We start from the raw sequence: 22,351 nt of genomic DNA, 5'->3' as shown, positions 1-22,351 counted from the left end.
GCAGCCCCCCGCCGCCCCGGGCCGCCCCCCGCCGCGGCAGACAAAGGAGGGACGGCACTTATTTATCCGCCTCCTTCCCGGGACCGGCGGGAGGGCGGTGTGCCGCGGAGGTAACAGCGATCCGCCGGCGGGCTGGCACGGCACCGGGGGCACCGCCTGCACCCCGCAACAAAGGGCCGGAGCCAGAGGTGAGAGGCGGGGGCGGCGCCGGGGCTCGAACCTGCGGCCCGGGGCAGGGAGGGGCGTTACTGGAGGGCGTGTCCATGCAAAGGACGCCCCCCGCGGCGCCCCGCAACGGGGCCCAGTGGGGGCCGAGCCCCGCCCGGTGCCCGCCCCGCCCCGCCCGCCGCTCACGGGCCGGGGCCGCGGCGGCAGTCGCGGCCGAGAGATGGCGGGGGGCCGCGGGACCCCGGCGCGGCGCTGAGCCACGCCGCCCTCCGCACCCCCGCAGCCGCCGCCGGGACCCCCGCGGAGGTAAGAGCCTCGCCGGGCGGCGGGGCGGGTGCCCGGCGCGGGGGGCGCCCCGGGAGAAACTTTCCTCCGCTCGGAACTCGCGCGTATGTGGGTCGGTCTCTCACCCCACCACCACCACCACCCCACGCCGCAACTTGCCGGTGAAGTGGGCAGGTGGGGCGCGGGCTGGAGCCGGCGGTGTGGTGCTGGGACCCCAGCCCCGCGCTGGCGGCGGCACCGGGTGCTGTGGAGCCCCCGCGCTGCCCGCCTCGCAGAGGGGTAGTACCGGGGTGGGGGATCCGTGCCGGTACCCCCGCTCCCGGCAGCCGCGGCTGGGCAGCGCGCCCCTGTCCCGCTCGGAGCGGGGGGACTGTCCAAGAGGATGGGGGCTGGCAGGGAGCCCCCGGGGCAGGGGGGCTGCGGCAGGGCTCGGCGGCGAGGGGTGCCCGGGAGGGGGTGCCGGGACACACACACCCCCCGGAGAACGCCCGGCACGGCCGAGCAGGCTGCCGGAGCCCGCCGAGGTGGAACGCCGAGCCCCGGCGGGACTCCGCGCCCCGGCGGGCTGGGGGTGCGCGGAGGGCACCCGGGCGAGGGGCGCAGGGGACAGTCGGCGCTCCCTGGGAACAGGACAGGCCAGTCGTGCCGGAGCGCGAAGTTGTGCAAAGTTATTTCCCGGGTGCGCGGGGCCGCGCTGGACATTTAGCATTATTATACTGTATTCCGTTGTTTTATTACCTACTTTTCCCCCCTTCCCGCTTGTGGCATCGCGCGCCGCGGCCGGAGGTGGGCCAGGCTCCCCTCCCGCTGCCTATCCTGCCTCTATTGCTTTTCCCTCCCAAAATGTTTCCTACTCTCTCCCGAGCCCACGGGGACCAGGCGTGCAGGCAGCCCTACCCCTCAGCCCCCCCCGGGCACCCCGAGGGCATTCCCGAGGCATCCCCTCAGCCCTTTTTGGGGGTTCGATCCCCCCAAAGGAGCCCCTATTCCAGCCGAGAAAACCTTTCCCTAATTGCCTGGGCTCGGCGGCGCTGCATTGACCAGCCTGGGGAGGGGGGATAAAGCCGAGAAGGATTTTGATCTTCCTGCGGCGGCACCGGCAATGGCCAAACTTTAATTGCCAAAAAAACCCCTCCAAGCCCAGACAGCCCGGAGGCTGGGGGGCAGGAATGTGGCCGCTCTCCCCTGGAGTTCTCAGTTTCCCCGGAGTGCAGATGACCCTGGAAATGGAGATTTCCTGGCCAAGGTGCACTCCAATGGCCCGTTTCCCTTTTTGCTTCCTTGGAATTTGCCTTTCCCGGCCGGGCCTGGGTGCCCCCCAGTCGCCGCCGGCCTTTTCCCCCCTCCTCGCCCTGCGCTTGCTGCGCTCCCCTCCTCTCCCTCTTTTCCTTTGTTTGCCATCTCGCTCCCTGTCTCTGACGCGTACGCCGCTCCATCCAAATGCAATAGTGGGATTTGCCAGAATTATTTCCTAAAGCTGCCGGGGAGAGGGGGGAGGTTTGGATGGAGGGGGGTTATTTAACTGCAACCAACTGGAGTTTTGGCTGGTGGAGGAACTGGGGGTGCAGGCTGTCCCAGCCCGGCGCTGATGGGAAGGGCAGAGCCCGGGAATGGGTGGGAGAAGGGGGAAGGCAGCCTGAAAGGGAATCGAATGCCAGTACAATGGAGCAGAGCTGGGTGTGCTCAGGGGCAGAGGAGCAAATTGAAATATTTACTTACCCCAAAAGCAAAAAGGAGAAAAAAAATATGAAGCCCCAGGGAACGGCAGTGCCACCACGCTCAGGGTCTTGCCCTGCCGCTGGTGACAGTGCTTCTGCCCTTGTCCCACTCGGGGCTGGCGGCACGGGTGCTGTGCACTCCAGGAGACGCCGGCCAGACCACCCGGGTGGGGTGCGGGATTGCCTCTCTTGCAGCCCAGCATCCCTCTCCGGGGTGCCCCGGAGGGTTCCCAGCCATCTGCCTGGCTTTGGGTGTGCCTGTCCCCCGTGGCGCGGTGCAGTGACAGATCCCCGGAGGGCATGGCCCTGTGGGAGTGGTGTGGTGGGGACCCCCCCATCGCCACAGGCAGAGCCCCTTTGGCTGGGCTGGCCGGACATTCCTCGCATGCCCGAGCCCACCCGGTACTGTGGCACAGCACATCCCACCCAAGCGTGCAGCTACCTGGGGACACCGCGGGCCTCCTCTCAAATCCTGCCCTGGGCATCCTGTGGACCCCCAGGAAGGTACTGCCTCGGGTGAGGGGGCTGGCCCAGGGGATGGTCCCTCCAGGAGGGGCAGTGGGGTGTGCGGGGGGCACTGCGCACGGTGCCGGGGTGCATGTGTGGCTTGCTGGAGGCAGCTTGGCGGACTCCACTCAGTGCTGGAGCCCCAGGGAGTCCAGCTGCCTGGCACACAGGCAGGGCTTTTTTTTCCTCTTCTTTTTCTTCCTCTTTTATTTATGAAAAAAAAAAAAATCCCCTTTTTTTTTTTTTTTTGTACGTTCTTGGAATAATGAAGTCCAGATTTCCTTCATGTTGGAAAGATTTGATCCCAGCTCTGCTCGCTGTAGCTTTGCTGGGGGCTGGGAGGAGAGGTGGGGAGGGCTAGGAGTGGGACCCCTCTGGGGAGGGGGATGCTGCAGCTGAGGGGGGGTGTGAGGAGGGATGGAGGGATGCTCCTCACCTGGGCAAGGCTCACTGGCTTGGGTGGAGGAGCGTGCTGCAGCAGTTCTGGCTGCGCTCGCCTCGCCCTGCGTGCTTGGCTGGGCACCCAAGGAGGTGAGGCTGGGCCTCCCCCCTTCCCAATTCCTGTCCCCCCACCCCCCAGCCTGCAGAGTGTAGTTCAGCCCCCCGGGCTGACTTCCAGCCCTCCCCAGAGGATGCTGCCTGCCAGCAGATGATGGAGAGCGGGATGGGGAGATGTGGGGCTTGTACTCCCCGGGGGATAGTGGGTGCAGTGAACTGACATCCCTCCCCCATGTGCCGTCCTTGGCAGGCTCAGACCCCCGGACTCCCCTCAGTCTCAGCGCCCAGGCGCGTGCCCACCATGCCCGTGGTCGGCGTCCTCCTCTGGGCCACCCTGCTGACTCTGGGCTGGCGGGCTGCCCACCCTAAGGACCACAGCTTGGCCACTCCCAGGGTCCAGCTCTCCTTCAAAGGTAAGAGCCTGGCGGTGGGAGTCGGGGGGTAGGGTGGGACACCAAGATGAAGGAAACCAGGGGCAGTCCAGTGCAGGCTGCTTCTCCTCCTCTTCTCACTCGGGGGGCATCAGCAAGCTGCATCCCCAGAAATCTCCATGGGAATCCATATTCAGGTGTGGCTGAGCTCCCAGTCTGCCCCAGCACACAGTCTGGGAGGGCTGGTAACCTGCCTGATTCCCCCAACATGCTTTCCCTAGTGAGTGGGTAGCTCTCTCCATCTGGCAAAAGTGGATGCTGAGGTGCAGGAAGCCCCCCCCCAGCGGCACCCCGATTCCAGACAGCAGCTTGACGCCGCCCCGACCCCCCCAGCTGGTATTAATGCCTGGGAGCTGGCAGGGAGCCGGGAGAGGCAGGAGGGGAGGGTGCCGGGTGGGGGGAAGGTGTTTAACCCTTTGATGCCGGGGCTGCTCAGCCCACCCACCAACTCCAGGAGCTGTGGGGGGACCCCTAGGTCAGCTTTGGGGTGCACATTGGTGAAGGGGTTTATCGTGAGCTCCTGCTTTGTGGATGCTGAGTGGGGTGGGCTGGGGCCGATGAGACAAGTCCGAGGGCTGCAAACCTCGAGGAGTGGAATGGAAATTGTCCCTGCTGGGGGTTTGTCTGCTTGGATGCGTGTCAGGAGGTGACAGACACGAGGAGTCTCGTGTCTGCCTTCCCCTTCGAGTCCTTGGGAGAGCTGGGGCTGTGCTGCTTGTGCTGCCTGTGCCCCTGCTGTGCTGTCCCACCGTGCCTTTGCCCTCCAGTCAGGAACCGAACCGGCGAGCCCAGGATGTGGTGGCAGAACCGACGATGAGCACAGGGCAGGAGGGGCCGGGGGGCTGGCGGCAAACACGGCAGGGCAGGGCTGGTCGAGGGTGTTACGGGCTGGTCTCGGCAGGAAAAAGGGCTGGTATGAAGAGTCTGGGGACAAGTCCAGGCTGGAAAGTAGTGAGCAGTTCCTCCCCAGAGGCAGGCAGAGCTTTCCTCTCAGAAAGGTGTTTTCTGAGGATTTTGGGGGCTGCTGGGGCACTTTGGCTGCTGTAGGGATGCCTCCCCACCCTGGCTCAGAGCATCTCTTCCTCACAGCTGTGTTGCGGGGAGGGGAGGCTCCAGTGAAGCCCCAGTTGGATCTGGTGCCCACTGCCACGGTGTGTCCCAGGGGGAAGCTGAATTCCAGATAGACATGGTTAAGCTGCATGTTGGGGGCTGGTTTGGACTTGGTATTTTTTCACCCCGGTTGGCTGGAGCAAGGGCCCCTGGCTGCACTCAGGGGACCTGGGAGCATCACCCAAGTGCCTGTGTCAGGTTCTCCACTCCTTCCTGTCCTAGGAGGTCTGGCAGAGCTCCCCTTGCCCTTGCTGCCCAGAGAGGGGATTTGCAGTGGGAGAAGGACTGGTTTGCACTGACACACAGAGAAGAAATGCCAGTGGCATGCTGGATCCAAGCACATCAGAATTGGGAAGGAATTCCACTCACCTCTTCCCTGCCTGCATTCTTGCAGCGCTGGTGGCAGCAGAGAATTATCCCAGGGTCTTCCTCAAGGGCCAGCTGGACTCCACACACTGAACTGTCAGTGAGCAGCATCCCCAAAGTCATGGGACCATGAGATGTGGGATGGCAGTGGCACATCCTGGAGGGTCCAGCCCCTCCTCTTGCCTGGGGAGCCAGGGCTGGTACCCACATCCCTGGCCCCAAATCCCCCAGGACAGATGCAGGCAGTGGGGCTGGCTGTGATGGGTCTGGGCTGGGGGACACTGCTGTGATGAGCTGGGCTGGACTTTGCCATCAGGGACATGGCTGTGGTGCCACAGAGAACCTGGAGGCCATTGGTGTGGGCACAGCTGGAGGGATGCTGCTGGGTTTGGGGTGCAGTGTCCCCACCACCAAACATCCCTCTGGCTAAAGCATCCCTGTGCCAGGGCACTGCACTGTGGGGTCAAGGTGGCCATAAGCACAGCAGAGTGCTGGGGAAGGGGCCGCCATGTCCCCGTGTGTGTCCCCCAGTGCCGTGCCTCAGCAGCCACGCTGCCTGGAGCCCTGCCAGCCCCGGGAGCGTCTCTGGGTTTGTTTGCCTTTGCTTGTTATCGCGCGCCAGAGGTTTGTCGCAGCTCCCCGGGGCCTGCGTCATCCTCCACGGAGCCCCGGCGTCTCTGAGTGTGTTAAAAAAATACATACATAAAATACCAAAGCGATAGGGAAGGGGTGGGAGCCAAGCTCCTGTGCCCTGATGGGCTGGGCAGGGTCCTCCCCCGGTCCTCCCCCCATCCCGTCACCCCCATGGTGTCCTTACGTCTGTCCTCCTCTCAAGGCTTTCCTGTCCGTGTGTCGGCAGGAGGAAGGTGACCGGCATGGAAAGAACAGTGCTGGGAGCGGCTCCGGCACAGCTCCCTTTTGCCAACAGCTCTTCCCAGATCCCAGCCCAGTGCTGGCCAGAAATAGGGTGGATATTTTTAATCATCTCCTTGCTAGAAATTCCCCCCCCCCCATTCCCGTACACATCCTGCGGCCCCCTCTCCTCTGGGCCTTCCTCCGGGCTGGGGGCTCAGGCACCGGAGAGGCTGGCCCGTTCCCCACGAGGATGCAGGAGGTGATGATGATGGTGATTCATCCCTCCATGTCCTGCTCCCTGTCCGGCGTGGGAAAAGCGTGCGGGAAGGAAGGGTGGGCTCTCACCCCGCATCGCTGTGGGAAGCCGTCGAGGTCAGGTCTCTCCGTGGGGCTTCAAAACAGGAGCCGCTCCCCACGGTGAGGGGAACAGCCGTGCTGGCACCTCTCGGAAAATCTGTGGCCCACGTCCAGCAGGGGCAGCCCTGGTAGGGAGGGGCTGGGTGAGAGGCAGGGCAGTTCCTGCAAGGGGAAAAAAATCACTTTAGAAAGAATAAATCAAGCATGGAGTCCCCTCTTGGCTTCGCTGCCAGCCGCCTGTGTGCCCTCTCTCCTGCCTGCCTCGTGCCTCAGTTTCCCCCCTCACCCTGCTGGCATCTCTGCCGGTGGCCAGGGGATATCAGCATTCTTGATCCAGGCCAGGGGGTGGCAGATGGCTGGAGAGGAGCCCGGACAGGGGACTGTGTCCCTGGGCCGCCCAGGCGCCCTCCTAAGCTGCCGCAGCTGTGGGCACCACTTGGCGACAGCAGGATGGAATAAACATGGGGGGGCACGGGGGTGCAGGAAGGGCCAAGGGCTTGGGGACAGCCAGTCCTGGGAACGTGCCAGGCAGTGCTGGCACTGTTGGTCCCCACCCTGGCGTGAGTTTGGGGGTGTGCTGGATCCCCACACTGCTCCTCAGACCCCACAAAGGTCAGGGGGATGTCGCAGTCCCCTTTCCCGCGCTCTGGAGGCGGGGACATGGGGCTGAACTCTTTGACCCCTAAGAGGATTTCCTTGGCTGGGACAGTGGGGGGCTGTGGCAGGGCTCCCCCACCCGCTGGGACCGGCTGCTGCTGGGGCTGAGCTCCCTGGCTCCGGCTGCGAAGCTCCATAAGCTCCTTAAACCTTCCTCCCCCCCAAAAAACCCCGATGTGATTTCATCCCCCCCAAGCCTATGTCTAATAAGCTAGTTATCCCTCAAATTAACAATGCTGCTTATGGAGCAGCATGGCCCTTCCTGGGGTCCTGGCACGGGTGTTCCCCCTGCTCTGGTGCTGCTTGGGCACAGAGCAGAGGGCCCGGAGCAGCAGTGCTCTCCGCCTGGCACTGTGCCCTGCCCTCAGGGGCTGCGGAAGGAAATAATGTCCAAAAGTTAAACAAAAAAAGCCTAAAAGCCGGCGGGTGGGGACACCTCGGCTCAGCTCTTTGCTTTTGGGGGGATTAAAGTCTTTTTTTTCTGAAGCCAAGCTCTTTCCTGAAGGGGTTTTCTTGCTGCTGGAGCATCCCCTGACCCAGCTCCCAGCAGGGATTCGGGGTCACCACTGCGGAGTGATGCTCAGTGGGGATGGGGTTCCCCACTGCCAGCGCTGCTCGCTGGGGCACATCCACCCACCAGCGCTTGGGGCAGGCTGGCCGGGGGATGAATCAGCGGTTTCGGCTGAAAAAATCTGTTTTTTCTTTCTTTCTTTTTTTTTTTTTTTCCCCGTTTTTTTTTCCTTTTGGCTTGCACCCAACCGGCCGGGCGGCGATGGCTGCACGGAGCACCCGGCCGGCACCGCTTTCATCCCAAGGGATTTGACCCGGGCGGCCGCAGCACCTGTCCCCTGCCACGAGTGCCGGCATGGGGTGGTGCTCCGGGGGGGCTGGAGATGATCGGGAGTGGAAGGCAGCGAGCGGGAGCCAGAGTCATTTCATCTCCCAAGCCCCTGCAAGGCAGCTTCGGTTTCCTCCCACCTGTGAATCGGTTAAATGGGAAAAGAGCTTGGCTGGGGGCCACGGAAACTCTCTTATTACATGTAATTAGCTTAATTACATCATAAATAACCCATCAAGGGGTAGCGGAGTGACGCTCAAACAAATAAGCAATTCTGCTTTCATCGGACGACCCACCCAGCTCTTTGATCAGCCCCAATAACAACAAATGCTTTAACCACGCGAGGGGACATGTTCAGCCCCCCATCCCTCTCCTGGCATTGCTCCCTATCCTGCCTCTCTGACTGCATCATCTACTACATCCCAAATTTCAAGTAGGGAAAAAATTAGCAGGGAACATCATCAAAATATGGGACATGCTTCTAAATTTGTGGGATAAAACGCTGCAGGATGGAGATGGGATTTATCCCTGCCGTGCCAGGCTCCCTTGGGATCAATGCTGGGCTTCTCCATCGGCATTTAGAGTGAATTCATTCTCCCTCATGCAAAGAAAGGGCTCCCGAAAGGCGCTGGCTCCGCCAGCCGCGGGGGGGAGAGCAGTTATTGAATATAAACACGCCGTGTAATTTACATGCTAATTATGTTGAATGCGCTACAAGCCCATAATTAGAATCTAATTAGGTGAGAGCGCCTGTAATTGGTTTTGGGGAATGCAGTGATGGTGCACCTGGGGACGTGCCCCGCTCAGGTCCTAATGGCATTTCACTCTTCATGCTGGTGCCCTTGTGATGTTTTGGGGGGGGGTCGAGGGGGATTTGGAGGGCTAGGGTGGGGTGAGAAGCCCTTGGGGGTGTTTGGTTTATTGGGAATTCCCCAAATCTCCCCTTTGCTTTGGGTCTCCATGCCAATGGGTGATGGGTAGGGACTGCTCACCCCTGCCCGTGGAGGCCAGTGGTGGCAGCCAGCAAGGATGGCAGCATGGGCAGCTGCCAGGGCTGGGAATGCAGCCCGAGTTTGGCATTGCAGGGGGAATTTGGCTTCGCAGATCGTGCAGTGGGGCGGTGGTGCCACAGGCAGAGAAAAGCATTTCCCGTTGTTGCCAGCCCTCGGGCTCCTGGCCACTGGCATTGCTTGAGGGTGCAGGGTAATTAAATCTCAACGCCCAAGGCCACGGAATGATTCTGGGAGAGGTGAATGCCTGGGGACGATCCCCAGGGAGGCCACCCTGGCTGTGATGCCTGAGCAGCTCCTGGCTCCGGTGCTGGGCAATTAAAATGGGATTAGGCTCCCGGCCAGCCAGGGAAGCTCTGCTGGTGCCGGGATTGGCAACGGGGGTGCAGGAGAGTGTATGCTCATCGGGGCGCATCAGCTAATGAGCCGGCTTCTCCAGCCCGGGGGTGCCCCTTCTCCAGCCCCAGGACACCCCGCAGCTGCTGGGGGCAGGTTTGGGAGCACAGTGGCAATAGGGGATTAGGCAGGGAGGGCAGGGGGATGGAGGTTTGGAAGGTCAGAGGTTGGGGCAGGGGCTCGCCCGCCCCTCCATCGCCTTTAGAGAGGGCGTTACGGGGCAGTGGATCTGTCACCACCCTGCCTAGGGAGTGCCCCCTCTGATCGCTGGGCCGTGGGGGGCTGAATGGAGCCCCCGGCAGGGGGCCAGGGCCTTTTGTGCTGCTGGCCTTGTCACCTGCCAAGTCCTGGGGACGCCCATCCTAGTGGCTGTCAGATATTTGCAGTTGTCACTGTCATGGGACCCTCTGCCACCAGCGTCCTGGTGCTGCCCGGCTCAGCCCCAGGGTCCCGGCCAGGAGGGCGAGGATGGGAGCACGTCTCCTGGGAGGTTGAACATGGCATCCCCAGGCCGGGCAGTGAGGATGGGGGTCTGTCCTGTCATGGGGGCTCCTTCCCAGTTTAGCTGCCATTCCTGTCTGCCTGCTCCAGGTGTCTCTGTCCTGACTGGGATAGCTGGGCATGCAGTTACATCATCGGCAGCTGGGGACGAGCTGTTCTGCTCTGCCTCACCCGCTGCTGGAGCTGCCCTACCCTTCCCTGGCTCCCAAACTCCAGTCCCCACCAACATCAGTGTCCCACCAGGGGAAGCACCAGCGCGCGCACACATATTGTGGGGCACACACATGTACACACAAGTACACACACAGTGGGGCGGCTGCAGGACATGGGACAGGCAGGCACCAGACCCAGTGCGCCATGGGACAGGCAGGGACACTGTGGGACAGGCAGGGAAGGCTACAGGACAGACTGGGGACACCATGGGTGGCAGGCGAGCCAGCACCCGCCACAGGGAGCATCTGGAGCCCAGATGGGACAGGCAGGAGGAGGAGCATGCCGTGGGTGGCTGAGCAGCTCCCCAGCCCTCCATCCTTGGCACTGTTCCATCCCACCTCTGCCGTGGACCCCCCGCCTGCAGCCCAAACTGCCAGCCCCTCCTCATACCCACTGTGCTTGTCCTGTCCATCCAGCCCTGGCAGAAGGGCAGACCCCCAGGCTGGGGGAGGTTGATCTCCTGTCCCATGATGCAGTTTCCTGCAGCCTGCTCCAGCACATTCCAACCCCGTGGTGCCTGGAGTGCATTGGCCTCACCACCACAGCTGAGTGGGCTCCACCATGGGACTGGGGAGCACCACTGGCAGCTGTGGGACAGAGTGGGTGCCCAGGATGAGAAGGGACCCTGGGGACACTGGTGGGATGTTGCCAGTCCTCTGTGAGGCTGGGAGGTCAGGGAGATCTGCAGGCACTTGGCCTCCCACTGGGAATGGCAGCTGGCCACTGGAGCCCTGCCCAGCCCTGCCTGGAAGCCAGCAGGCTCCTTCCTGACTCTGACCTGCAGGACCTTCTCTGTTCCTCCCCAGGAAGGGGGGTCCCCAGGGGTGCTCCCAGCTCCCAGTGCCTGCACAAAGGGACAAACTCCACAGGGTGAGGATACTCATTGGACCAGTGTACTATGGGAATGTCATCTGATGGCTGTAGGTGGCATCCAAAGGGGGTTATACCTCCAGAAAGAGTGGCATTTCCAGAGGGGTTGCCTTCAGAGGGAGATGGCAACACAAGGAGGTGGCATCCAATGGCTGTTGGTATAATCTAAAGAGAGTGGCACCTCCAAAGGGAAGCATATGGGTAGAATGATGTCCTATGGGGATGGCATCTGATGGCTTGGAGTGGCATCCGATGGTTGTTGGTGGCATCTAAAGGGATGGCACCTCCAAAGGGAGAGGCATCCAGAGCAGATGTCATCCCATGGAGGTGGCATCTGATATCTGGGTGTAGCATCAAAAGGGGGTGACACCTGCAAGGCGAGTGGCACCTCCAAAAAGTGGCATCAAGGGCAGGTAGTGTCCTGTCAGGGTAGCGTGCTCTGTCTCACTCGTGTCCTGGTCCCTGCCTCATGGTTCTTGGCACTGGCCCACATCATCTGCAGCACTTCTGCCTTCCATCTGGCTGCCTCACTGCACTTGTGAATATTCATGACCCTCATTATCCTCTTTCACTCCTTGCTCCCACACTCAGGCTAAAAATAACTTTCCAAGGGGGGTGGGGTGTGCAGGGTAGGGGAGAGGCTCATCCCCTCCCCAGGAGCTGGCTCCCTGGGGTCCCAGCTCCCCCATCCTAAGAGACAGAGGCTTGGCTTGGGCATGGGGTCACAGGGCAGAAGGATGATGCCAGAGGTTTTAGTCCCTGGGCTGACATGTCAGGGAGCCCCCACCTCTTGCCCTATCTTAATGGTGAACTCCACTCCCTGCTGTGGTGTGCTGGGTCTCCTGAGCCCAGGTCCTGCTGCCCTCTCTCCTGGCCGGTCTTGGTTGTCCCAAGTGGCCATGAGCATCTCTGTCATTGTCCCATGTCCTGCACAGAGGTGACAGCATCATGGTGCTCACGGAGGGGAAAGAAGGTACTATGAGACTGGAAGGTGGGCACCATGGCCTGGGAGGTGGGCACTTCTTGTCACGGGACTCACCCTCCTGCAGCTGGGACCAGGCTTGGACTCAGGGGCAGGGATGGCGCTGGGGAAGACGGGAGTCCCTGGGGTGCTGACCCTGGGGTGCTTTCCCCTTCTAGAGCTGAAGGCGACGGGCACAGCCCACTTCTTCAACTTCCTCCTCAACTCCAGCGACTACCGCATCCTGCTGAAGGACGAGGACCACGACCGCATGTACGTGGGCAGCAAGGACTACGTCCTGTCGCTGGACCTGCACGACATCAACCGCGAGCCCCTCATCGTAAGCTGCTGTCGCAGGGCGGGGGGGGCAAGTGGAAGAGGGACAACCAGGCGTCTGAGGGGTGTTTTTGATGCCAGGGCAAGAGCTCGATGGGCATGATGGGCTCAGCTGGTGCTGATGGGGAAGTGGTGGGTGCTGATGGGGCTGGGTGGGAGCCCTGGTCTCCCCTGAGTTGGTGTCTCTGCAGATCCACTGGCCTGCGTCCCAGCAGAGGATTGAGGAGTGCATCCTGTCAGGCAAAAACAGCAACGTGAGTGGCCACCATGAACCCCCTTCTGGTAGCTGAGGAGGGCTGGTGGAGGGCACTGGAGGGGAATTCATGTCCTTGTGTCCTACCCTGGAAAAGCCATCCCCTGAGTCCCCTGTAGTGTGACAGCATCTGTAACTGTGCTGGAATGGGTTGGCACTCCAGAGTGTCACAGTGTCCTGCCACCCCCTCTGTCCCAACCATGCAAGTCAAGGAGAGATTCCCGGGAGAGTAGGAGGTTGAGCTCCCCATGCTGCTTCCTCCCTCCAGCCAGGGCTGGGCTCTCTGGTTTGACACCTTGTGGCCCATGCTAACCCTTGATCCATGCTGTCCCATGTCACATGCCATCCAATGACATTCCATCCCATGGCCCACATCACACCATCACATGCCCACACCAACCATGGCCCCACCCCAACCTATGGCCCCTTGCTGGGGTTGATACCCTCTACTCTGCTTCTCAGGGGGAGTGTGGCAACTTCATCCGCCTGATCCAGCCCTGGAACCGGACACACCTCTATGTGTGTGGCACCGGTGCCTACAACCCCATCTGCGCCTTCGTCAACCGCGGGCGCAAAGCCCAGGTGAGGGGTGGGAGGGATGGGGTGCTGAGCTGGTGCTGGGCAGGGTGGTGCTGGCACAGCCACCATGGGCCTGCAGCAGGGTGCATGAGGGCTCAGCTCTGCCGGCTGGTGCTGGGGTGAGGGGGGCAGAGGCTTGGGTGGGCAGTGGCAGGCTGGGAGTGACCGTGGCTAACGGTGTTGTGCTGCTGAGTGGGGCCGAGCCATCTCTGCAGACCGAGGACTTCTCTTCGCACTGGAACTGTGCCCCCCTGTCTGGAACCTGATGGCAGCTTCCATGTGACATGCCCTCCCACCCTGCTGGCTGAAGCTGCTGCTGAATCTCCACCAGGACGAGGAACATGTCATCCCACTGTGCCACCCACTGCCAGGCTGCTGAGCCCCTCACCGCAGATTCCAAGGATGCCCGACACCACGACACTGGCATTGTACAGGAAGAACCATGGCAGGGGCTGTGCCAGCACATGTGGCCAAATCAGGGTTGTCCTTGATGGATGTCATCCAGCCCCAAGGACCACAACATGCAGTGAGAGGGTGGCATTGAAGCTGCATGCCACCAGACCGGATGCACGGCAGACAGAGGAGCACTTTCAGTTCAACCCCAGGAGGGAGCCAGTCTCTGCAAGTAGCAACACAGGTGTCCCAGGAGTCCCAAGCCCTGTGAGGTGTCTGTCACCTCTGTGCTGGGGTGGTAGGTCTCAGGCTGTGTCCTTTCCTGTGGTTGGAGAGAGGGCCACCAGCCCAAGCCGAGGGAGGATCACGGCGCTGGACGTGAAGGATGGATGTCTGCCTCAGTGCTCCCAAGCCTGGCATGGGCACTGAGAGAGGTGGATGCTGCTCAGGCCACTCCAAATTGGTATTGGACTGGGACTGGACTGGGACTAGGCTGGGCAGTGGCAGCATTTGAGGAGGACCAAGGGTGCTGGTGCATGTGTCCCTTCAGCAGAGCCAGCGGCAGTGTGGCAAGGACTGGGGGTTTCAGTGACCCCATGGTGCCAGTACCTTTGGTACTGGGGTATTGCTCCTTGGTACAGGGTGCTGCCAGCTGGGTGGCAGGTGCCATTTTTGCATCCCCAGGTGTGAGCCCAGCCTGGCTGCCTGTGGGCAGTTGCCTCTCCTCTCTCTCCTGCCCCATGCCAGGGCACCCCAGTTCTGCAGGAGAGAGCAGAGGCCACCCCAGCCTGAAGCATTCAGGGACCCCCACAAGCATCACCCAGGGGGACTGCAGTGCTGCTGCTCCATGGGTATCCATCACCCCGGCTCTTGGGGTCCCTCGCTCGCCCCTGCCCTGGGGGGTCCTTCCCCCCGCCAGCGCTAACTGTCTGCCCTGCTCCTTTTCCCCAGGGGTTTCCGCCGAGCCAGCCGGGAGGCCGGGAAAGCAGATCCACCGACAGCCCCCTCAGCCCGAGACCAGCACAAAGCAAGGTGGGAACCGGTCTGGGAGCCCGCCGCAGCCGTACCCACCTGTCCCCAGGGGCACGCCAGAGCCGCGGGCTCCTTCGTCCCACTGGCATGCTTCCAACCCCCGGTCCAGGTGCCCTGTGCCATGGGCAGCCCTGCCATCCCCTTCCCTCTCAGCACAGCATCTCCCGGCCACCGGCCTGGCGTCGGCTCTCCTCCTCTCACTAACTCCTTTCTCCCAGTCCATGTAGGATCCCCCCCATGGGGGACACTGTCAGGGATGGTGGCTCTCTGCCCACCGCCAGCTTTGCCCAGTTTCCAGCTTGCTATGTCCCTTAGAAGTGGGACCATGTGTTGGCAGAGCCACTGGGCTCAGGATGATTCAGGGGAGGATGCCAATGTGATGTGGAGAAGGTGTTTGGGTAGGGTCTACAGAAACATCGCAGCTGCTTTGTCTTGCCCTGTGAGGGACTCATGTCATCCTCAGAGGCAAGTGGGCTCAGGGAGGTGACAGCATCCTGGCTTTTGGGAACACCCCAGCATCCAGCCCACCCTGACAGTGTCACCCCCAAGCCTCTCCCCTCCGGACTAACATGGGGCAGTGCATGGGCCAGGGAGCACACGGGGCATGGGCACCCCACAGCAGCCTGGGGCTCCCCTGCCCCTGGGGTGATCGGGGGGGCACAGGATGATATTGGCAGTGAGCATCTGCCTGGCAGCTCCTGCTGCCAGCTCGAGGAAGCACCGTTGCCATTTCAGCCCCCTTGGGTCCCCACAGTTCCTCCCTCCATGCTGGGGACAGGGTGTGTGCCCCAGCAGGAGCTCCCTGGGGGCTGCCAGCACCTCCTTCCCGGCAACTCCAGTGCATTTCAAGACGTGTTAAGCCAAACAGCAGGGCTGGCACCATGATGGCTCATGGGTTGTCTGGCTGGGAGGGTGACATGGTGCAGCCATGGCAAGGGCTGCACTGGAGAGAGACAGGTTGTCCCTGTGAGAGGTTTGCCCAGCTCAGGACCAGGTCCAGCACTGGGCAGAGGCATTTGTGATGGTGACAGTGGCACAACCTGCACAATGCAGCGATGGGGATGGCAGAAACATGACTGTGTCCATCTCCAGGGCTGGGTGTCCCAGGAGGAGGAGCTGGTGTGAGCACACCCTCCAGTGGGAGATGCTCATGGTGAGATCCTGGCTCCTCACCCCCTCCTGCCCTTCCCAGAGCTGGGGCTCTGCCAGAACCCTACTGGCCTCTCGATGGAGGGCAGCTGTCACCATGTCCATCACCCCTGCACCAGAGTCAGGGCACAGGGCCAGCAGGCAGCTCCACCAGCCTGATTTGGTTGCTGAAGGTCCCCCCCAGGCCCAGGCTTCCCATGGATGCTCCTGTGATGCTGCTTCATCTCAGCTTAAGGTGATCCCTGTGCCAGGGGGAGGGGTGACCTGGCTGGCCAACCTGGCCCTGCCTGCCCCCAGGTGGCACCGGCAGAGGATTCTGTGTGGGTCTCTGGGGACAGCGTCAGTCTCACCCCTGGCTGTGGATGTGTGATGGTGCCAGGGATGGCCATGGCAGAGCTGACAGTGGGGAGACATCTCATGGAGCAGACACAGCATCTCACCCTGTGAAGAAAACCACTGGAAAATGGGTCCTGGCAAGAGGAGCATGGTGGGTCTGGCAGCTGAGCTATGCCACAGGCCAAACCCTGCTTGCTGAAGCTGTTGGAACTGTGTGACCTGGATCTGGCCAAGCAGTGATGTGCAGCACAGCCAGCTGGAGTGAAGAGGCAGCCAAAGGGGGATGTTTTTCCGGATCTGGGGAATGGATGTCCTATTTCAGCCTGGTGGCTCAGCCAAGTCTCCAAGTGGTGGAGGGCATGGAGAAGCACCCAGCACTGTTGGAGGAGTCACTCACAGGGGCTTCAGCTTCCCGGGAGACCTGCAGACCCCTTCTGTGGTCCATCCACATCCATCCTCACTGCTGGGCACTATCCCAGAGGAGGCTGCCTCACCTGGTGGGCTTTGGAAGGTGCCACGGGGATGGAGGGATGAAAGTCTAATCAGCTCCTCTATTTGCTTACCTCTCCAGGATTATATCTTCTACCTGGAGCCAGACAGGCTGGAGTCAGGCAAGGGGAAGTGTTCCTACGACCCCAAAGTAGACACCGTCTCTGCATTAATAAGTGAGTCCTGTGGCTCCCTGGGGCCAGTGCTGCCAGCACTGGGCAGAGGGAACATGCAGGCAAGATGGAACAGCTGCTTCCACCATCTTTCTGCGTTGTCCAAATATCCTCCAGGAGTCAAATTCCTGCCCCTGCCACCCCTTACTGCCCCAGCAGTGATGACTGGGCACCCAGGATGCCCAGTCCTTGGGCACTTGGCCCAGCAGAGGTGGGGTTCCTGGTTACAGGCCAGTACCAACCTCCAGAGCTCTCTGGGATGGCCACAGGCAGCGGCTCTTGGTTACCCAGTGACTACCAGCTGGGACTGGGGCTGGATGAAGCCTGGGGAAGTTGGAGAAGGTGGGTGGATGGGACTGGGGGGCATTCCTGGCTGATCTCTGCCCTCTGCAGATGAAGAGCTCTATGCTGGTGTGTACATTGACTTCATGGGCACGGACGCAGCCATCTTCCGCACCATGGGCAAGCAGACGGCCATGAGGACAGACCAGTACAATTCCCGCTGGCTCAACGGTGAGTTCAGGTGTCAGCTGACCCAGGTGCCCTGGGGACCCCATGGCTCCAGGCCTAGAGATGACACCTGTCGTGTCATACTGCATCCTTCTGCCAAGACAGAGACAGCAACCAGCATGGGCAGGTGGATGGGTGGGTGGATGGATGGATGGATAGATGGGTGGATGGATGGTTGACAGTTGATGACTGATGGATAGGTGGACGGATGGATGGACAGAAGATGTATGGGTGGATGATGGATGGGTGGATGATGATGGATGGATGATGGATAAATGGATGGTGGATGGATGGATGGATGCAAAAGAGCAGAGGGATAGCTGTGTGGGGCAATGACAGACATGCCTGGAGCTTTGCTGGGTAGCAGCCGGTGGGGCTGGCTCTGCCAGTGTCCGTATAGGGATTTCTGCAGGGCTGAGATGTCAACCATGTTGCCTGCAGTCGGTGACCCCGAACGCTAATCCTGCCCCTCTCGGAGCACCCCTGCCCGCAGGACGGCAGCTGAGTAAACAGAGCAGAGCAGATGGGATGATCCTGCCAGGCCGGGGAGCCGGCGGGGCGGTAACCCGAAGAGGGGGAGCTGTCAGCACAGGCTGGGCACTGGCTGATGGATGGCAGGGAGAAGCTTCCTGAGAAGCTTCCATGCTGTGTGTTTCCTTCGGGGGGGAAGACTGGTTCCCACCACCCTGCTCGTAGAACTGATGGATCTCTTCAACCTGTGTTCCTTGGGAATGCTCCCAGGTCCTCAGGGATGCTCCGAGCCCCTCCTGGTGCACTGATGGTCACCAGAGACCCAGTTCTTCAGCTCTCACCCTGTGACCCCAGCAGTGCTTTGCCAGGAGCAGGATGATGCTGGAGAAGAGCGAGGCTCAACATCCTGCCATGGTATGGTGCAGGAATGCTGCTGGGTTGATGTTGTGTCGTGCCTTTCCAGACCCAGCCTTCGTTCGTGCCCAGCTCATCCCTGACAGCAGCGAGAGGAACGATGACAAGCTCTACTTCTTCTTCCGAGAGAAGTCAGCCGATGCCCCGCTGAGCCCTGGGGTCTATTCCCGCATTGGGCGCATCTGCCTGGTAGGTGGAGCAAGCAACAGGCAGGCAGGGGAGCAGGCAGGGAAGGGGAATGCACGGGGCTGACCGCAGGGGTGTCGCTGTTGCAGAATGACGATGGGGGCCACTGCTGCCTTGTGAACAAGTGGAGCACCTTCCTGAAGGCCCGGCTTGTCTGCTCCGTGCCGGGACCCGATGGAATTGAAACGCACTTCGACGAGCTCCGTGAGTGGGCGAGAAGGGAGACAGGAGTCATCTCTACCCCTGCAGGCTTGGGGATCACCGTGGGGAGGGCTGGGGACACCCTTGCTGCCCCTCACCGTATTTTCCCGTGGGTAGCCACTCTCCCTATGCCCTGGTGCCCCTGCCCACCTTCCCCATGGTGACACCTCCATCTTTCTGTCCCAAGAGGACGTCTTCATCCAGCAGACTCAGGACACCAAGAACCCTGTTATCTACGCCGTGTTCTCTGCTTCGGGGTGAGTGCTGACCCTCCTGGCACAGTGCAGCAGAGGAAGGGGTCCCAGCTGGGTGGGCAGGCAGCACCAAGCCAAAGGGTGGCAGCAGATCCTTCCTCCCAGGTCAGTCTTCAAGGGCTCTGCCGTGTGTGTCTACTCCATGGCCGACATCCGCATGGTCTTCAACGGGCCCTTTGCACACAAGGAGGGACCCAACTACCAGTGGATGCCCTACACGGGCAAAATGCCCTATCCCCGTCCGGGCACCGTAAGTACTCCCTGGGCACCCATGGGGAGGTGAGCTGGCGCCTGACAGGCAGCTGGAATCCTCGGACCCGTGCCTGAATATGGTTGTGCCACAGTGCCCTGGGGGGACCTTCACCCCATCCATGAAGTCGACCAAGGACTACCCTGATGAAGTGATCAACTTCATGCGCTCACACCCGCTGATGTACCACGCCGTGTACCCCACGCACCGCCAGCCGCTGGTGGTCCGCACCAACGTCAACTACCGCTTCACCACCGTGGCCGTGGACCAGGTGGACGCGGCAGACGGGCGCTATGAGGTGCTTTTCCTGGGCACAGGTACCCACGCCGCGCACCGCGGGGAACGCAGCATGCTCCGGCGCGGCCCCGGAGGGCACGGGCACCACCAGGGCTGGCCAGAGCACGGTGCCCTCCACCACGATAGAGTGGGGTGAGGGGCTGAGACCACTCTCCCCCCCGAGATCCCTGCCCCTCCTCAAGGCTCCGGCCTGGTCCTTCCCCTGCCCCAGTGCCCATCCTATGGACTGAACCACCCAACCTGGTCCTTCCTTTAGCCCAGTTCCCATCTTTGAAGTCAACGATCCAACATAATACCTCCCATTCTAGGGATCCAGCCTGATCCTCTACCTGCCCTGGTGCCCATCCCAGGGGCCTCATCATCCAGTCTCACCCTATTCCTGATCCTAGCATCTATCCTACATGCTTCCTGTTGCCCATGCTAAGCCCACCATCATCCAGCCTTGTACCTCCCCTGCCCCCTTGCCCATCCTAGAAGCACTGGCATCCAGCCCTGTCCTTCCCAGACCCTAGTGCCCATCCTGGGCACATCATCATTCAGCCCAGTGCTTCCCCCTCTCTTAACTCATATCCCAGAGCCACCATGATCCATCGTGGTCCTTCCCTGGCTGCTGTCCCCATCCTGCCCTGGGTGGTGGCAGTCCCTAGCCACAGGTGGTGACCTGAGCTGGTACACTGCACCCCAGGCACAGTCACCTGCCACGGCAGGAGAGAGATGGGGATGGACTTGGGGGATCCTTCCCACCCCCAGTCTCAGCAGGGACCCCCCTCCCAGGCAGGGAGGGCACAGGTGCCCAGAGGTGGCACTGAGCCCCTGGGCACCATGGTGTCTTGCAGATCGGGGCACCGTGCAGAAGGTCATCGTGCTCCCCCGGGATGACATGGAGACAGAGGAGCTAATGCTGGAAGAGATTGAGGTGTTCAAGGTAAGGGCTTACCTGTCCTGCACCCTCTGATGAGTGTTTTTGACCCAGCCAACCAGCCCCTTGGGACACCAGCCAGCCCTCTGGGACATCAGTAAGCCCCATGGGACACCAACCACCCCTTGGCCAGCTCTGGAGGGACTCCAAGCATTGGCCCTCCTGCCTGCTGCCCCCTCACATCTCCTCCTGCCTGTCCCTGCTCCAGCTGCCTGTGGTGGGTCTGAGGTACCCACCCCAGGGCTGCAGCTTCAGTCCAAGCTGTCACCCCTCCATCTTCTTCACTCCCGCCCTGTCCAGGTGCCAGCACCCATCAAGACGATGACCATCTCCTCCAAGAGGGTGAGTCACAGCACGTGGCAGGGGGCTGGGTGGGCAGATCCCATCACGGGCCCAGCCACGGCACTGCCCAGCATCACCACTGTGCTGGAGCAGGAGACTCACAGGGGTCCTTGCAGGGTGGGGATGAGGCAGCATCTCACCCTGTGCTCTCTGTCCCCAACAGCAACAGCTGTATGTGTCCTCGGCCGTAGGCGTGACCCACCTGGCCCTGCACCGCTGCGATGTGTACGGGGAGGCCTGTGCCGACTGCTGCCTGGCGCGGGACCCCTACTGCGCCTGGGACGGCAGCGCCTGCACCCGCTACTCCGCCTCCTCCAAGAGGTACGGGGGGCCGGGGGGCAGCAGCAGGGAGGGACCCCCCAGCCGCAGGCTCCCCCTCTCACTTCCTGCCTCCCCACAGGCGGAGCCGGCGGCAGGACATCAGGCACGGCAACCCCATCCGGCAGTGCCGTGGCTACAACTCCAACGGTGAGGGAGGTGTGGGGCACGGCCCCACGGCATGAGGGGCAGCTGGGAGGGGAGGCTGAGGGCAGAGGGCGGGAGGCAGGGGACACAGGGGTGGGTTGATGATTTTGTGGGTGGATATGTGGGAAGATACATGGATGGTTGTGTGGGTGGGTGGATGAATGGATAGATATACTGGGGAGGAAGACAAACATGGGATACATTGGGATGAGGATGAACACAGATGGTGTTGGTGGATGGATGGATGGATGGGATACATTAGGGAGTAGAATGAACATAGATGGATAAATTAATACATTGGGGGTGGAACATGGATGGATAGATGGATATGCTGGGGAGGAGATTGAACAGATTTGAATGGGTGGATGGATGGATGAATGGATACAGTGGAGAGAAGGATGACTGCAAATCATGGGTGCATAAAGGAATGCGTGGGTGTATATGGATACTTCAGAGGAAGATGAACATGAGGGGGGATGGATGGATGGATGGACGGATGGACAGACACCCAGCGGGTGTGTGGCTGGAGGTGGATGGGAGCTCTCCCTTGGAGGATCAGTGGGCAGGGCAGGAGTGTAGAGTGGTGTGGGTCTGGAGACGCATGACCTGGCTGCCCCCTGCAGCCAACAAGAATGCGGTGGAGGCCGTGCAGTACGGGGTGGAGGGCAGCACTGCCTTCCTGGAGTGCCAGCCCCGCTCGCCCCAGGCCAGCGTCAAGTGGCTGCTGCAGAAGGACAACAGCGACCGGCGGAAAGAGGTAGGACAGGGCACTGCTCCGGGGGTGTGGGGGTGCGGGGGGTGCCATGTGCCAGCCAGCTGAGCCGTGTCCCCTGTCCCCCAGCTGCGGGTGGAGGGCCGGGTGCTGCGGACGGAGCAGGGCTTGCTGCTGCGCGCCCTCCAGCTCGGCGACAGCGGCCTCTACTCGTGCACCGCCACTGAGAACAACTTCAAGCACACGGTGACCAAGGTGCAGCTCCGCGTCCTCAGCAGCCGCGCCGTCCACGCCGTGCTGGTCCAGGCGGAGACCCCTCCTGGCCTGCCGGGTGCCCCCACTCCCCGCTACCAGGATCTGCTGCAGCTCCTCACCCAGCCCGAAATGGGACTCCTGGACCAGTACTGCCAGGGCTACTGGCGGCACACGGCTGCCAGCCCCCCGCAGCCGCTGGCTGGCCTCAAAGCCAAGGAGCAGCAGGACCAGAAGAAGCCTCGAAACCGCCGGAATCACCAGCCAGAGGCCTATGGGCATACATGAAACCATCATCAGGGACTTTGCTAGCACAGTGGTCTATTTTTCCCCCCTTTTAATATTAAAAATATCTATAAATAAATAAATATATATATATATATATATATACATCCACGCACACACACACGCACAGACACATGCACTCCCCCCTCCCACGGGAGGTGGTATTTATTTGTAGGTTGTACATACTCACTGGGGCAATGAGACCCCTGCCTCCTGGCCCCAGGGAGGAGCAGGGACCCCTGAGGTGCCCACAGCCAGCATTGCTGTCTTTCCCCCTGCCCAGTACCCCTGTTCTTGTGCAGGGACCACCAG

General features: G+C 61.5%; 1 protein-coding gene across 2 annotated transcripts; it reads left to right on the top strand.

Moving 5' to 3' along the window:
- Positions 1-348: 348 nt before the first annotated feature.
- On the top strand, positions 349-22,114 carry SEMA3F (semaphorin 3F). 2 transcript variants are annotated; one of them, XM_051811364.1, is made up of 19 exons: positions 349-474; positions 3,427-3,589; positions 11,921-12,081; positions 12,269-12,331; positions 12,793-12,912; positions 14,254-14,334; positions 16,391-16,484; positions 16,875-16,994; positions 17,926-18,065; positions 18,152-18,266; positions 18,451-18,520; positions 18,623-18,767; positions 18,862-19,084; positions 19,901-19,989; positions 20,284-20,325; positions 20,489-20,646; positions 20,726-20,793; positions 21,414-21,547; positions 21,632-22,114. In XM_051811364.1, the coding sequence occupies exons 2-19, from the start codon at positions 3,478-3,480 to the stop codon at positions 22,040-22,042; spliced, it is 2,346 nt and encodes a 781-aa protein (XP_051667324.1). In that variant the 5' UTR covers positions 349-474; positions 3,427-3,477; the 3' UTR covers positions 22,043-22,114. The 2 variants fall into 2 exon arrangements, with proteins under 2 accessions (XP_051667324.1, XP_051667325.1); XM_051811365.1 differs by lacking the exon at positions 14,254-14,334.
- The last annotated feature ends 237 nt before the right edge of the window (positions 22,115-22,351 follow it).

This window comes from Manacus candei, unplaced genomic scaffold (genome assembly GCF_025592945.1).
Source record: "Manacus candei isolate 608988 ecotype Guabito, Panama unplaced genomic scaffold, ASM2559294v1 h1tg000082l, whole genome shotgun sequence".
NCBI lineage: Eukaryota > Metazoa > Chordata > Aves > Passeriformes > Pipridae > Manacus > Manacus candei.
Note: the sequence above shows the minus strand (reverse complement) of the source record. Positions and strands in the feature narration are given on the sequence as shown.